Source organism: Meleagris gallopavo, chromosome 1, assembly GCF_000146605.3.
Source record: "Meleagris gallopavo isolate NT-WF06-2002-E0010 breed Aviagen turkey brand Nicholas breeding stock chromosome 1, Turkey_5.1, whole genome shotgun sequence".
Lineage (NCBI taxonomy): Eukaryota > Metazoa > Chordata > Aves > Galliformes > Phasianidae > Meleagris > Meleagris gallopavo.
This window is the reverse complement of record NC_015011.2, coordinates 175665392-175680487: the sequence shown is the minus strand read 5'-3', so window position 1 is coordinate 175680487 and position 15096 is coordinate 175665392. Positions and strand designations below refer to the sequence as shown.

General features: G+C 38.6%; 1 protein-coding gene across 1 annotated transcript; it reads right to left on the bottom strand.

Moving 5' to 3' along the window:
* Window positions 1–4691: 4691 nt before the first annotated feature.
* Window positions 4692–14204, bottom strand: KBTBD3 (kelch repeat and BTB domain containing 3). Its single transcript, XM_003203475.3, has 2 exons — window positions 12123–14204; window positions 4692–9374 (listed from the first exon to the last, which is right to left on the bottom strand). The coding sequence occupies exons 1-2, from the start codon at window positions 12341–12343 to the stop codon at window positions 7754–7756; spliced, it is 1842 nt and encodes a 613-aa protein (XP_003203523.1). The 5' UTR covers window positions 12344–14204; the 3' UTR covers window positions 4692–7753.
* Between the last annotated feature and the right edge of the window lie 892 nt (window positions 14205–15096).

The following is a 15096-nucleotide window of genomic DNA, read 5'->3' as shown; positions in this document are numbered from 1 at the left end:
GGTTGGAGATTCATGATCCTTGAGATCCCTTCCAACCCGGGCCATTCTGTGATTCTGTGAAAAAGTCATAACCAACACCAAAAATTCTCACAGACTCCTCTAAAATAATTTATAATATATATATATACACACATATATATCCAGATTTCTTTTATTACGCTTTGGTGGTTGTCTTCACGTTTGAAATTTCCAGAAAAAATAAATATGACTGAAAAAAAAGCATTTGATCAGGAGGCCCCGTAACCTATTTTTCTAAAACCAAATTTGAGAATTGGGCAGTCTTCTCACAATACTAATCCAGGACTTTCTGGAAAACTTCAGGTGTGGTTCCAAACAGACGGCTCCGCTGGCATGGGACAAATTTAAGTACTGAGAGATGGTTCAATCAGTACTACTGTACACACAGAACGGTTCAGGTGGGAAGTGACCCCAAGGCCCATCCAGTCCCAACCCCCCACCACGGGCTGGTTGCCCCCCAGCAGCTGAAGCTGCCCAGTGCCATCCAACCTGGCACTGAGCACGTGGAGGGATGGCGCACCACAGCTCTGATCAGCTTCCCTCTCAGTGAAGAACTTCTTCCTAACGTGCAACCAAATCACACCGCTCTTAGTTCAGAACCGGAGGAGAGAGGAAGGAGGCCGCACAGCCCCCAGCCTCGGCCCTCCCGTCAGACATGGCCCAGCCCCGCGGAGCCCTCACAGGGAACAAAGGCGGCAGACAGCCCCGCCGCCGTCCCTCCCCACGCCGGGCTTCCGGGCAACCGAGTCCATCGGAGACCGAGGGACCCCGCACTCCTCACGGGAGGACAGAGGGCTGCCACCCCAACGCTCCCCGTGATTGAGAGTGCAACCGTTCTGCACCCAAAGGGGCCGAGGGCTGCGGCCCCCCATAAGGCGCCGGGAGCCATGCTACCTCAGTCCCACCGCGAACCGCACCCACTCCACGAGCCGCACGCGTTACTCACCTACGCCCAACTCACCCCACCGGGTCGCCGGCCCTTTAACGACCGACACCTTCCTATTGGGCGAGCTGAGTGCCCATCAGCCCTTCCCGCGCGACTATTGGCTGTTGAGGCCCGTCGCTTGTTCTCTCCTGCCCCGCCCTCCTAGACGCGCCGTAATGCCCCGAATAAGCTTCTGAGCGCCGTAACTCCCCCGCGGGGACATGGCTCGCGCAGCCCCATGCAGCATTGGCTGTGGCCGCTGCTTGTCTTACCGATACCTTCCGACGATTGGCTAGCTTCTGCCAAAGCCCGCCTTCCGCTTTATGACTTTCCGGCGGCGCGTTTCTTGCGCTCAGTGAGGCGTTGGGTTGGGGAATGGTGGGAGGGTTGGGTTCATGTGGTGAGGCTCGTATGTAAAACGAGCCAAGTAACGCTCGTCGTCCAGGTGATTCCGTAGTGGGAGAAAATGTTTTGAAATTTGCCGTTTATGTAAGCCGCAATATTGCTTCACGATAGCGAATACGCGAGCGAAGTGCAGCGGAGCTGTGCTGTTGCGGCCCCTTTTCCTGTCTCCGCAGCCCCCGCTGAGGTGCCCGGACCTCGCCCTGTGTGCGTCTCGTTGCCGTGGCAACTTGGTGCTTGGAGATGCTTAATTAGCATATGCATTTACATACGTTGCTGAAACGCCTTACCTGTGTTCTGTCCGGTCTGCTCTGTGCACTGACTCCTTTGCACTGATGAGTGGGCCCTTGCTGAACCCTACAAACACAGCTGGCTGCAGGTCACTGCGCTCACACAGGCCTATGAGGTTTTATCAGCTCACAGAAGATGACAGTTCTGCTGCTACACAATGCCCACTGTGTACTGTAAAAATTTAAGGAAAGAAATAGTAGAGAGTGGGGCAATAAGACCATGCCACTTTGTTGGCAATTTTTTACACTATATATTGTATTTAATAAAACCTATGCATGACCAAGGCTTTAGTTTATGTTATTACATTGTTTACGTATTTTAACAGTGCTCATAAATATGATGCAAGTGTGCCTTGAAGGTGTTGGAAGCTAGTTCAACCTGGATTGAAGTGCAATCAGTGGAAAAAATACAAAGAAGGGAACTCATTACCAGCCTGAGCCTCTGCCATTCTGCAAAAATAATTAGTGCTAATTATAATAATATATCCCTTTTTCATAGGGAGCACAAAAACACTAAATATGATTACTGCTTGTTAATATAAATTGAAGTGTGAGATCTCGTGGTAGCTGGTCTTGTAAAGTTAGACAGATCTCCTTTCTCCCCAATTGTTACTCCACTATTACAGAGGCTATTTGGTGTATACCAGCTTCCTCCACTGTGGAAGTCTTTAGACCACCTTCATTCACATGAACTCTCTTGAATTTATATGTAGCTGACTGAAACAGAAGAACACTGAAGATAGAAATATAATTCCAGAATCTGTTTGTTCTGCATGTCAGGTAACTGTGAGAATTTATCTTTGAAGCTAGAAGTAGAAACAATAGCAGAGGATTAAAGGCAGGAGGGGAGAAAATAACCTGAAACTTATGCTGTCCAACCATAAAGTTCCATATAATTATGAAGGGATAAAGGAAATGTGCTGGTCAAGGAAGGTGGCTTAGGTGTTTAACAGTGAGCAAGTTCAGTGAATATTCCCTCAAGGTATTTAACTTACTCATGAACTAAGAAAACCATTGAGTGTAACTTCTTAAAAATGATATGGTATCCTTTGTAAGATACTGTGATACAGTCTGTGATACAGACTGTGAAGGTCACTGAATTTTAAGTTCTGGAGGAATATAAGAACAGAGGGCTCACTCACCTAATGCCACATCTGCACCCTTTGCACTCGTGTATTTTAGAGTAGCAATGTCTAAAGTAGCATGGAAGCCCACTTCAAAATAAATATATAATCATTTTCAATATTTAACTATTGAAAATACTACATACCAATCTGATCTAGATGCATCCAATAAAAAATACCAATTTATACACATACTATACAGTAAAAAATATACAGCTTTCCAGCAGACTAAATTAATTTAGCTTGATAAGAGCAAATTGATTTACAAACGATATGCAGATAAAAAGTTCAAGGATAGTGAAAAAAAAAAATATATATATATATATGCTGTCAATGCAGTTTTTGTGCCTAATTGCTTTCTTGATCATATCCCAATACTCAAAATGTTCACCAGTTGGAAAAAAATGTAAGCCCAGTTGGAAGCACTGTAGATTCTCTGTATTTTGAAGCTCACTGGAAACAAACAAACAAAAATGAAAAACATTTACAGACACCTGAGAAGGATTCAGTTGCTTGGTGCTTTATTTCACAGAAGAATGAACATCTCAGCAAACATACAGTAGTGTCATACTTCCACATATCAGCAGAGCCCAGGCAGCAGCAGGATTTTAATGATCTCTATGCTTTACTAGATGTTAGAAGGGAAAAAGTAAACTGAGCATAATTTATACATACAAATATTGTCAAAGTATCCCTGGTTTAATTCTGTTTTAATTAAAATAGATCTTATGCTGCCTCCTGTTGGTCAACCACAAACAGAAACATTTCAAATTAGACTCCACATTTCCAAACGCTATCAGCACATCCTATATCCTACACCTTATCTAATACTTATTATTAATCAGAAGAGGTATGCAGATTTCTTAATGGAGTAACACTGGGAACAAATCGGACCCAATAAATCTTACTCCGTTTTTTAAATATAATGAATTTTTAACAGCAGTAAACTGACTTACTACTAACGTATTTAGTATATAGAAAATAAATTCATTAATACAGAAATAATAATTATCAGGTCTGTGCAAACATAATCAATATAAACACCTGAATAATTGATATTTATTGTAACTAAACCAGTATGATGACATTAGCAAAGTGCCATAATGTTTTCAGTGCATTCTTATGAAACTATCCAATATAATCATTACTGGGTATTAAAATCTCACATGTATATTATCTTAATGTATATTGTACTGATCATGCTTATAATGTGTTTTGTGATGTACAGTAAACAACTATTAGAAATGTTTTGGTTACATTATTTAGGTGCAAATAGTAGCATATACTTTTACATGCAATTTGTATGTTTTAAACATTTTAATATATTTCAGTGAGAACCTAGGTAATCATTGCCTAGTAATGCATTATTTTCAGAGGAACGTACTTTTTTATTAATTTCTGTGAGCTCTGAAAAGTCCGAAAAGTTACAGAAATCACCCTGCACTAATTTTGGAATCTTTTTAAATTCTGCAATTGCTGTGTAGTCAGCTAAAAATATATCTTTGATCCAGACCTACAGAAGTAATTCATGCAAGAAACCCATATTGTTTTGAGTAGTGCAGTTGACTTCGCTGAGATTTCATCCATTGCTAGATATATTACAAATCCTGTGATAAATAAGTCATAAATTTTTATTTTAAAGCCTTGTTTTTAACCATGACTTTGTAACATACCTTCTTCTGCATTCAATTCCACTATTAGATTCAGCCCTCCATATGAATCAGAGTCAGTTGAGTTGGAAGAAACCTTTAAAGGCATCTAGCCCAACTCCCCTGCCATGAACAGGAACTCTACAGCTTCATCAGGTGCTCAGAGTCCCATCCAGCCTGACCCGGAGTGTCTGCAGAGATGGGGCACCACCACCTCTCTGGCCAACAAGTGCCAGTACTTCATTACCTTTAATGTAAAAAAATGTTTCTCTTACATCTAGTCTATATCTCCCCTCCCTCTTTCAGTTTGAAACCATTTCCCCTTCTCCTATCACGTTGAAATTACAGCAAATAACCTTTTTTCCCTTCCATGAGACCTACATAGAAGAAAATTCATTCTATTTCACAGTAACTTTGTAATAAATAGTAAAAAGGAACTGATGCTACTAATTAATTTCCTTGTCAGCAATTAAGAGAGCGAGACAACACCATTTGAAATTCACGAATGATTGGTTGGACTGGGAACTGACTTTAGTTCCTGTGCAAATGTAATGCAGAATATTAAAGAAGTATGTCTTTTTTCCCAATAAAGTTATCTTTAGGTTTATATACACATATGTGTGTGTGAATAAGGAGGAATTTACCACATACGCTCTGTTGGGTGTCGTATGGCAGAGGTATATGCATACAGCAAATATATCAAATAAAAGAAACTGTGAGAAAATACTTGGAAGAAAGAGCATCACCTGAACTTGTGACTGACTCAGTGCTGTTCATGCAACCCAGCAATTTGCTCACAACAGAAGCAACAGAAAGTAACTTTAAGTTCTCTAGTCTCTTCCAACTTGCATAGCTGTTTATACCCATATAAAATGGGCATAATGTTGTCATTGCATAAATTACATGGTCATTACTTGGGTATAAAAAGAGCACAAAACTACAAGCAAACAAGAATTGGGCCTCTGTGCAGCAAAAGAAGACAATGACAGCACCTCCTACTTGGATATAAGCGCTATGGAGCAACAGAAGATAACAAAGAAAAATTGCTCTCTCCTTCCAATAACCAGTGATAGCTCGAGTGCAACCTCTATCCAAGGAGATTCTGCTCCCTCAGCTGCTACCCATAAATAAGGATGAGGAGGGATGGGTCCAAGGTCCACTCTTTCAGCCACTCAGGTGTATTGCTTGCACCCAAGCTCCCTGGGTTAGCCATGCCTTCTCACCTGATGCTCAACCACTGGTTCAGGTTATCACCTGGCAGTTCTGTGCAGCCTTGTACTTCTGATGGAAAGTGACAAGTTGTGATAATTAAATGAAGTCTATGCTACCTTAACTAGCCTACGAATGCTAAAATTCCTATTCTCCTATATTCCTATTTTTTTTCCCCTTCATAATTTAATAAGCTGGAATAGTATTCTCCATCTCTCCTAAACTATTCAATACATATCATTTTTACTAACAGACAGTAGCCATGTTCTGATATAAAAATGATTGTAAAGGTTACCGGTCTAACTCTACTTATAATATGGAGATTCACTATGAAAAGATCAAAATAAATGTGGAAGTTACCTGAAATACTACTACAAGAAACTATTTACTTCTACAGAACTGACACATATCTTAATAGAAATTACTGAGGGGGAAAGTTCCACTATTAATAGGTTATCCAAATGCGCATAATTTTCACTTACACCTTTATGAAAATATTTATAATATTATCTAACTTTTTGAAAGATATCATAAATTATACAAATGACAAAATTGTAGATTTCCACTGTTTACTGTTTGAAAGAGAAATATGTTGCTAGGCAATATTAAGTCTTAAGCATTAATACTGAGTTTTACTTTTGCCAAAACTACATGCAGCAGAGATGTAGCAAAATTACAGTGGTTGTCTGAAGCCATGTAAAAGATCATTAGGTAACTCACTAAATTTTGTTCATTTTTAAGCTGCTTGGAAAATACATGCTTAGATGTTTAGAACCATTCTGTCTGGCGTTACACAACTTTATGACCTCATTAGTACATAAGGGCTAGTAAAATCTTATTTAAATATCTGGAAAGAAAGAAAATTCTCTGGCTGTGGAAGATTACAAGTGAGTTTATGAAACCTAGATAATTCCAGTGTCCTGTTGGACAGACACTCTGTATGCATCAGATCAAATTTACTTCACAGTAGTATTAATACTGAAAATCCATTACAATTTTAACATAATAGATTACTATAGTTTCTCTAGCAATATATTGCATAGTGTTTACCTTGTAATAACTTATCACCTATAATTGCCATGAAGATGAAAGTGTTTTAATTAATTTAAAATAGTACAGAAGTTTTAAAAAATGATTTATTTCCCTTCAGAAATGCTACTTACTTTAAGTACGGGTTTGTTTTTTTTCCTAACTTTGTATTCTGTGTATTACAAGATACGAACTTTTCCGGTAGTTAACTGAAGCAACAACTAAAACTTAATTTTGCAACTTTCTGCTGTAAGCAGCCTATTGGCTGCTTAGCAGAAAGAGATGCAGACTTCAGAGATGGAAGACTTCTGTTAGAAAACATCCTGAAGTGTTTTTTCTTGCAGTGATTGAGATGACCACCTGTGCAGCAAAGTTCCCACTTGAATCATCCACCCTGTAGAAATCTTGCTCACCCTGCAAAATGTTATCAAAGTTTGTCTTGCCACAGCGACGGGATGAAAACAGAAAGTACAGCTACTACTAAGGCACAAGGATGGAAAAAAACTGGTGCAACTGAAGAGCTGATGTAAGATGATGGGAATATTCAGTCTCTTCAAGTTAGACACCTGGTTTTAATGCTATGAAGATGCTGTGAAGGTCACTTTGGCTTTTCCCCTTGCTCAGGTCATTCTAATAAGATAAAACTGACAATGAAGTTCTCTAACAGGTTTGTGAATATATATATATAAACAAAAAAAAAACAAAAACCAGCATGAATGCAGATTTCTTTAAACTTCAGTTACATAGGGAAAACAGTATCACTATCAGTTTCCTCATTCAGCAATTTATCACCTGGGGCAACTGATTATTACAGAAATAATGGCACATATTACAAAATAAATTCCTCATAACTTTTTTTCTGAAAAGTAGTATTTTCAAATTATTCAGTTAATTATAGAGAAGACTTGTATATAAAACTAAGTAATTCTTAATATATAATGGCTAGGATGAATGGGAATTTTATAGACCCTTTCAGAAACGCTTTTATAGCAGACAATTTAAACTGAACATTTAAAACAAAAATAATACATATTTTTCTGCAGACTAATACTGAAAAATCTGTTCTAAAATTTGTGCATTTAAATAGATCATTTTGACTCAGGAATTTCAAAATTCTCCAGAGCAAATTGTCATTACAGATGACCATGGGTCCCTGTACTTATTAAACTGAATAACCTGACAGTAAAATTCAGTTAAGGCTCTTGGCATTGGGGAAACTTCTTCCCACTCAGACCTATTACTGTGGTAGACTTGAACTTCGTCTGTGATTTCTTCTGGAGCATAATCACCGCCTAAGATATAAATTTTGTCTTCTGTCCCAACTGCCCCTGCATTAAAGCCAGCACATTCAAAAGATCCTTCCCCTTTCCAAACACAGGTTTCTGGGCAAAAGCTGTAGACTTTGTAGGTGGAGAGATCACATATGTACAACGTGCAGTTCACTGGAACAGCTTTGATTAGAGTTGCATGGAAAAACTGCCCGAATTCTGCTACAAGCTCCGACCACTGATCAGTCATAGCGTTATACTTAAAGAAACAGTCAAGAGACGGATTAAAGGCATCCGTAATCTCCACTTCTGAGCCAAGGACGTAAATTATATTCTGACATGCACTTGCTTCTGGATAGTAGATACCTCTTGGTAACTGGCTTACAGATTTCCAGTCTTTGGAGAGAGGATTATATGATTCTACATCCAAAAGACTTCGGGTTTCTTGAGCTCCTCTGGTCTTTCCACCTATTACAAATAACTGGTTTAAGGTGACAACAGATGTGTGCATTGTCCTTGGTTTTCTCATAGCTGACACTATGGAGAATTCATTGCGGACTGGACAGTAGCACCAGGTTTGGTCAGTGGCATCATGAAACGGTTCAGCGATATGAAGCCTGACTGTCCTGTAACAATTCCCGTTGCATCCTCCAGTTATAAATATTTTCTCTCCATAGCTAGATAAGCTTGACCCTGGAAGATCAATCATGTGTGTATGTGGTAATTCTTTCCATTTATCTGTTTTGATGTTGTAGCAAAATGTATGCCTGTTTTCTCCGTCTTCATCGGTTTTATGAACAAATATGTATTTTTCTGTTGTTGAAGGACGTGCATCTGGAAATAGTCCGCTGAAGTCTTGCACACTTTTGACTGCATCATTGATTATTACTGAACAATTAGCACTTTTAAGTAAATATTCTTCTGAATGCAGAAAGTCTTGCAAAGTCTTTTCGGGTAACTGGTGTAGCCTCACTTTTTTGATCAAATTAGGCAGATATTTCTGTCGTGTTTCTATGTTATGTTTGGTCCATTGAAGAACAGCATTCAAGACTGATTCTTCCTCAGGGACATTTAGTTCATCAGCTTCGAGACATTTTTGTAATATCTCAAAATTCATCTCCAAAAAGTCACTTGATCTTAGTAGCAGGGAAAAGTGGTGCTGTACAAAATCTAGTGCATGATCAAATAAGCGGACAGAACCATAACTTTCTGACAGAGAAAGCAACTGTAAGCAATTGACAAGATCGATACTTTTTATTAGAAAGTCACTGCAAGCTTTGGAAAGGAGTGAAACTTGAAGAAATGATGATAGCTGGAAGAGCATTTCCACGTTATCATTTGTTATCTCTGTTTTTCCCGTGTAAGCGTAATCAAGAAAAGCTTTCACTGCCTTGGGTGATAGATTACTAATAGTAACATTGCCATCATCTCGTTCTTTCATATTAACTTCAAACATGGCTCTGTGAATAAAATATAGAAGATATACACATAAATTAAGGATCTAGCAAACAGAAGGCAACTTTGGTGTGGGAAGGAGGAGAAAATTTTGGGGTATAATAAGGTGGGATAGCTCTATAGATCTAAAATGTGAAGGTTAACAACAATAAGAATACGTTGACTTTAAATACCATCAGAAAGGATTGATGATAATGTACTCAAAGCAACGGTTCAAAAATGATAGCAGCTGTGTTTTCTATGGATTTTCAAAGTGAGATGAAATCTACAACTCAGTGGAACTGAAAGTTGTTAGGGGCAGCGTCAGTTTCAACAGTTTGAGAAAGGCTGATTTGAAAAATATATAGCAAAAAAAAAACCAACTTGATTTAGGTCACGCGCTGTGGATAAATACAGAAAATTAAGAGGAAAAAGGCCTTCCAAACTGCAGGTTGGAACAAATGGCAGCATGGATGATGGGTGCATTCCTCAGGAATAAAAGTGGGTGAGTGGTGAGAGGAGAAAATGTATGAGGAGCAGCTTTCATTTTTTGCTTCAGAGCTGACAGACAGATATATGGATACAGGCAGATGTTCATAAAAAATGAAGTTTTGATATAGCATTTGATGATAAAATGTCCTGTACAAAAAATAGATTGTGACTGACTACCAAGACAATTGTTGAAATTGTGAAAAGAATATTATTGATCAGTAGATCTGTCTAAATTTTATTGCAACTTTGAGTACTTTATTACTAAATACGTAACAGCCACATTTTAACTACTGCACACAATCTAACATTGTGAAATAAAATGTTTAAGGTATTGCAATCTGGCGAGAGAACCATTCTGCCATGTCATTTGCCCTTACCCTCCTGGAGCATAAGCATCAGTGTCCCAGATTTGACCAAAGATGATAGTGGAGAAAGATTTAGACAAATGATTCCAAATACTGAGTATAAAATTTGGATTAATAATAAATCATAGGTAGTTCCTATTTAAAAATGAGTTTTATATCATAGCTCTCTTACACAATTAGTATATGGATAGTATGTGATTTTAAAATCCCATACTTTTTATGAAGCTAAAGAAGAAAGTGAAAACCACTGTGTACAGCATACTCTTTGGAAAGTGAGCATCAAGTAAAGCTAAAACTCACCTCCTGAACAAGAATCATAGACTCATAGAATCACAAGGTTGAAAAGAACTATAAAATCATCTAGTCCAACCATCAAGAAGGTTCAATTGCAATAAGAAACTTACAACCTGAAATTTTTTTACATAATACTCAGTCTTTTGAAGCTATGATACAAATCTCTAAGTTGCAGAGTAATATGGAAAGGACACTGGGTGCTAGGAAATAAAGCTTCACTTACAAGCAATAGCAACTGAGAAATACTAGCAGAAGAGCAGGAGCTAGGAAAAGGCTTTGAATCAAAAAGCTAACAAGTAGGGACCAAAATGTTGCTGAATCTTGGGTATACACAGTGAAACCAAAATGAAGTCCACAGGAAAGAAAGACAATCTTTCAGACAAATAACTTTTTATCTAGTGGACATAGGTACTTTTTATTCTCCAAAGGTAATAGATAAGCCTTGCATTCCAAGACAACTTATGAATTTTATGGCTGCTAACACCTGTTACACATAAACTTATCTGGCAGATTTTAATCCCAAAAGCCTATTGGTAGTGAAAACACTACTCCAGCCCTAAAAATTACACTGGAAGCCATTTCATGCTAATATTCCTTTTTGTTTGTGTCTCTGTGGAGCCAAGCAGTACTATACATTAAAGCAAAGCAAGATCTGTTGCTGCAATGAAGAAATACCTCATCTGCATTTCTTCTTTAGTCAATAGTCCTAAGGACACATGTCTTGTCTATGTCCTGTGTCGTATATGGCAGATTTATGCAGACTGTGGGATGTTCAAAGGCCATTTGAGAATAATGTATCACTTACATACAGGCAACTGAATTAAGTTCATTAACTCATTTTCAGGACCCTGTTTTTTTCATTTTTAGAACATCTTACTTTTGAGTTTCATTAAAAAATATATTTAGAAACAGGTTTGTAGTTTGGGTTTGCACATCTCAGTTTTGCTAATGAAAAGGTTAGCAAAGTTGTTCATAAATTCTGTATATGACTAATCTGTCCCTTAGGAATGTAGAGCTTTAAGTATCATAAGTAAGAAGATCACAGCTTTGTTTCATACTGAAAGGCTGAAATTTGTAGTTTGGAAAAAATATCTGCTATCTGCTTAAATAACTCTGAAGACAAACTGTGCTATTCTGATTACTCATCTTATTATAACAAAATCCAACCCAACTCCAAAACCATTAACAAGTTATCCACAATTGTTCAATGCAGTACATATCTAGAATCAATCTGTTATGCTTTCCAGTATAAAGAACACAGACTGTTCCATGCAAAGTCAAATCTTGAAGATACACAATTTATGTCAGTTCTGCCAAACAGAGGAGTCATGCAGTTTATGGTTTAACATTTATGTCCCAGTGAACAGTGAGCAGACCCAGTGAAATACACAGACTGCTGTTTGAATCTCAAACTCACAGGGCTCTCAGGTCACTCTGGAAATCTAACAGTGCAAGTATTTACTTTACTAACTGTATTACAGTGTTTGACTGCTTTGATGAAAACTCTGCAGACATACAAAGTTGTGATGATTTCTCTTTTAATTTTTGTAATAATATTCTTTCCCTCCCTTCCAAAGAACATTCAGTTCATTTCCTGCCAAATCATGCCAAAATTATACTTACCTGAAAAAATCACTGCAAGCTGCCAGTACACAACGATGACAAGGAATTACTTCATCTTTCACAATAATTTTGAAGTCAAAAAATATATTTTGTTCTCTGAACTTCTGTAGTACTTTTAGAATTTGTTGTCCATGACCTTCAGCCACTAAGGAATTAATTTTATTTTCAGGAACAGAAATTCCATTGCAAATAGGTCTGCTAATGTAATCTCGATTGGCCATGTTTTCTTCAATCTATTCATGAACCTGAAATGGAAAAATAAGTAATTGATTTTATGGTCATTATTTTTCTTTTTAATCACTACGCCATAAACCAAAAATCCTAGCACTGAAATTGGTTTGCGAGTCCCATGCACTAAATTTAAGTGACATTTACACTGAATTGTATAATACTTCCACTTTGCAAAATATATACAAACATACTTTGAAAAGTAATGTATCCAACATAGTAGCCACCTGCAATAATTTTTTCAACAGAGTCCACAGGAAGCAGACCAAGGAGCACGTTACAGATTTTAATGGTCATTTAAGACAGACTGTTCCTAGGTTTACCCTCAAAAAAACTCGACTTCTTACAATTTGATTTCTCTTTGATGGTATTAAGAAACTTCAAGTATATTTTATTTACACCCGTCCTAAGAGCTATTCATACTGCTACAGATGCATAAGTTGACCTTTCTGGAACTTTTAGTCCAACTTCCCTATTTTAAAGCATAAAGAAACTTGGATTGCAGAACTCTGCGTCCACAGTTCCAATTGTACTTGCAACAGATGATGGCCCATCTGAATCAATAAAGAAGGGGATAAAAAAAAGTCCAAGCCAAATGTGGAGTCCAGGATAATACTGAATTTCTTCTTAAAATTTTGTAAAAAAGCTTATCTAGGTAATCAGGTGATACACTCAGAGCAAACTTAACCATCAGGCAACCTTCTTCTTGGAAGGTATTTTCAGAGCAGACTGATCTATACTTTTATCTAGTCAGGTAGTTCCACCCACAAGGAGATCACCATGTCTCCTGGAATAGAAGAGATCCATTATCTTGATCCCAGCACTGGCATGCTTGAAACTGGCATCTTATCATCCCCATGGCCAGACAATCTCACATATTCACTCTTTCCATTTTAAGTATGAGGAACTAGGAAAATACAGAACAAGACTACCATTTACTCTGTTAATGTGTGGTCCCATAAACCCCAGCTTTCTTTTGTATGTCAGAATGCTCTAAAATGCCCTTTTCATATGGCCTTCAATTCTGTTCCTCAAAAGACTAAATCTGCAAAAGCAGAGTAGCTTCAGTAAAACTAGTTATCCACATCTGAATGAAACTTGAAGTGAATTTCTATGTCTATTTGGCATTACACAAAATAAGTCTTTTTTTTTTTCTTAAGGAAATGTGAACCTTTCCACAAATATGTGGAGTTGATAACAGATAATAGACATATCCTCTTTTACGTATATTTTCTATAGCATGCTCTGACCTGCTATTTGCTTTCTGTAGGTAAAATTACCAGTTTCAGTAATATTCATCTTTGTGTAAGGAACAACAGAAACATCTAATGTCATCATGTCCATCTCTGTGGGCAAAGGTATCACGTAATCACTTTCATAATGACAGTATATATTCAGTTTTGTTTCATCACTAATGTTTGCACTAAAAGACTATTACAATACTATTGATGCCAAGATCACGTGTTCTTTTAAGTACACATTCAATTTATTAATGTTTACATTCATGTGATCTTCTGGCAGAACTGTCAGTTGACTTAATTTTCCTTAGTGATGTTTATTCACCCATAACTCTCAAGTGATGATGTCCTCTCCCAGCTTTTGTCAGGATTAGTTAAACAACTATCAGACCTTCTAAAGCCATTGAGACCAAATTTGTTTTTTTTCACTATTTCTTTCACTATTCTCTTCATGCAGTCTAGTTTGAGCTCATCTTTCTTTCACTGTTATTAGCTTTAGGGCTAGGTGATTAATGGTTCTATATCCAGGTGGAAGCCAGTAATAAGTGGCGTCCCCCAGGGGTCTGTCTTGGGACCAGTGTTCTTTAACATCTTTATCAATGACATCAATAATGGAATCGAGTGCACCCTCAGCAAGATAGCTGATGACACCAAGCTGAGTGGTGGGGTTGACATGCTGGAGGGAAGGGATGCTATTCAGAGGGACCTCGAGAGGCTAGAAAGGTGGGCCTGGGTGAACCTGATGATGTTCAACACAGCAAAGTGCAGTTTTGCACTTGGGCCGGAGGAATCCCAGGCATCCATGCAGACTGTGAGGAGAAGAACCTGGGGGTCCTGGTGGATAAAAAACGTAATATGAGCCAGCAGTGTGCTCTTGCAGCTCAGAAAGCAAATGGTATCCTGGGCTCCATCAGAAGAGGGGTGGCCAGCAGGGTGAGAGAGATGATTCTCCCCTCTTTACTCTGCTCCTGTGAGGCTCATATGGAATACTGTATCCAGGTCTGGATCTCCCAATACGAGAAAGACAGGGAGCTGTTGGAGAGGGTCCAGAGGAGGGCCACAAAGATCATTAGAGGGCTGGAGCACCTCCCCTACAAAGACAGGCTGAGGGAGCTGGGCTTGTTCAGCCTGGAGAAAAGAAGGCTGTGGGGCGACCTCACTGCAGCCTTTCAGTACCTAAAGGGAGCCTACAAACAGGAGGGGAATCAACTCTTTGAAAGGGTAAATAACAGCAGGACAAGGGGAAGTGGTTTTAAGTTGAAGTAAGGAAGACTTAGGTTGGATATCAGGGGGAAGTTCTTTACAGAGAGAGTGGTGAGGTGCTGGAACAGGCTGCCCAGAGAGGTTGTGGATGTCCCATCCCTGGTGGTGTTCAAGGCCAGGTTGGATGGGGCCCTGAGCAGCCTGGTATTAAATGTGGAGGTCGGCGGATTGGAGCTTGATGATCCTTGAGGTCCCTTCCAACCCAAGCCATTCTACAATTCTATGATTTATTGTACAGCATGATG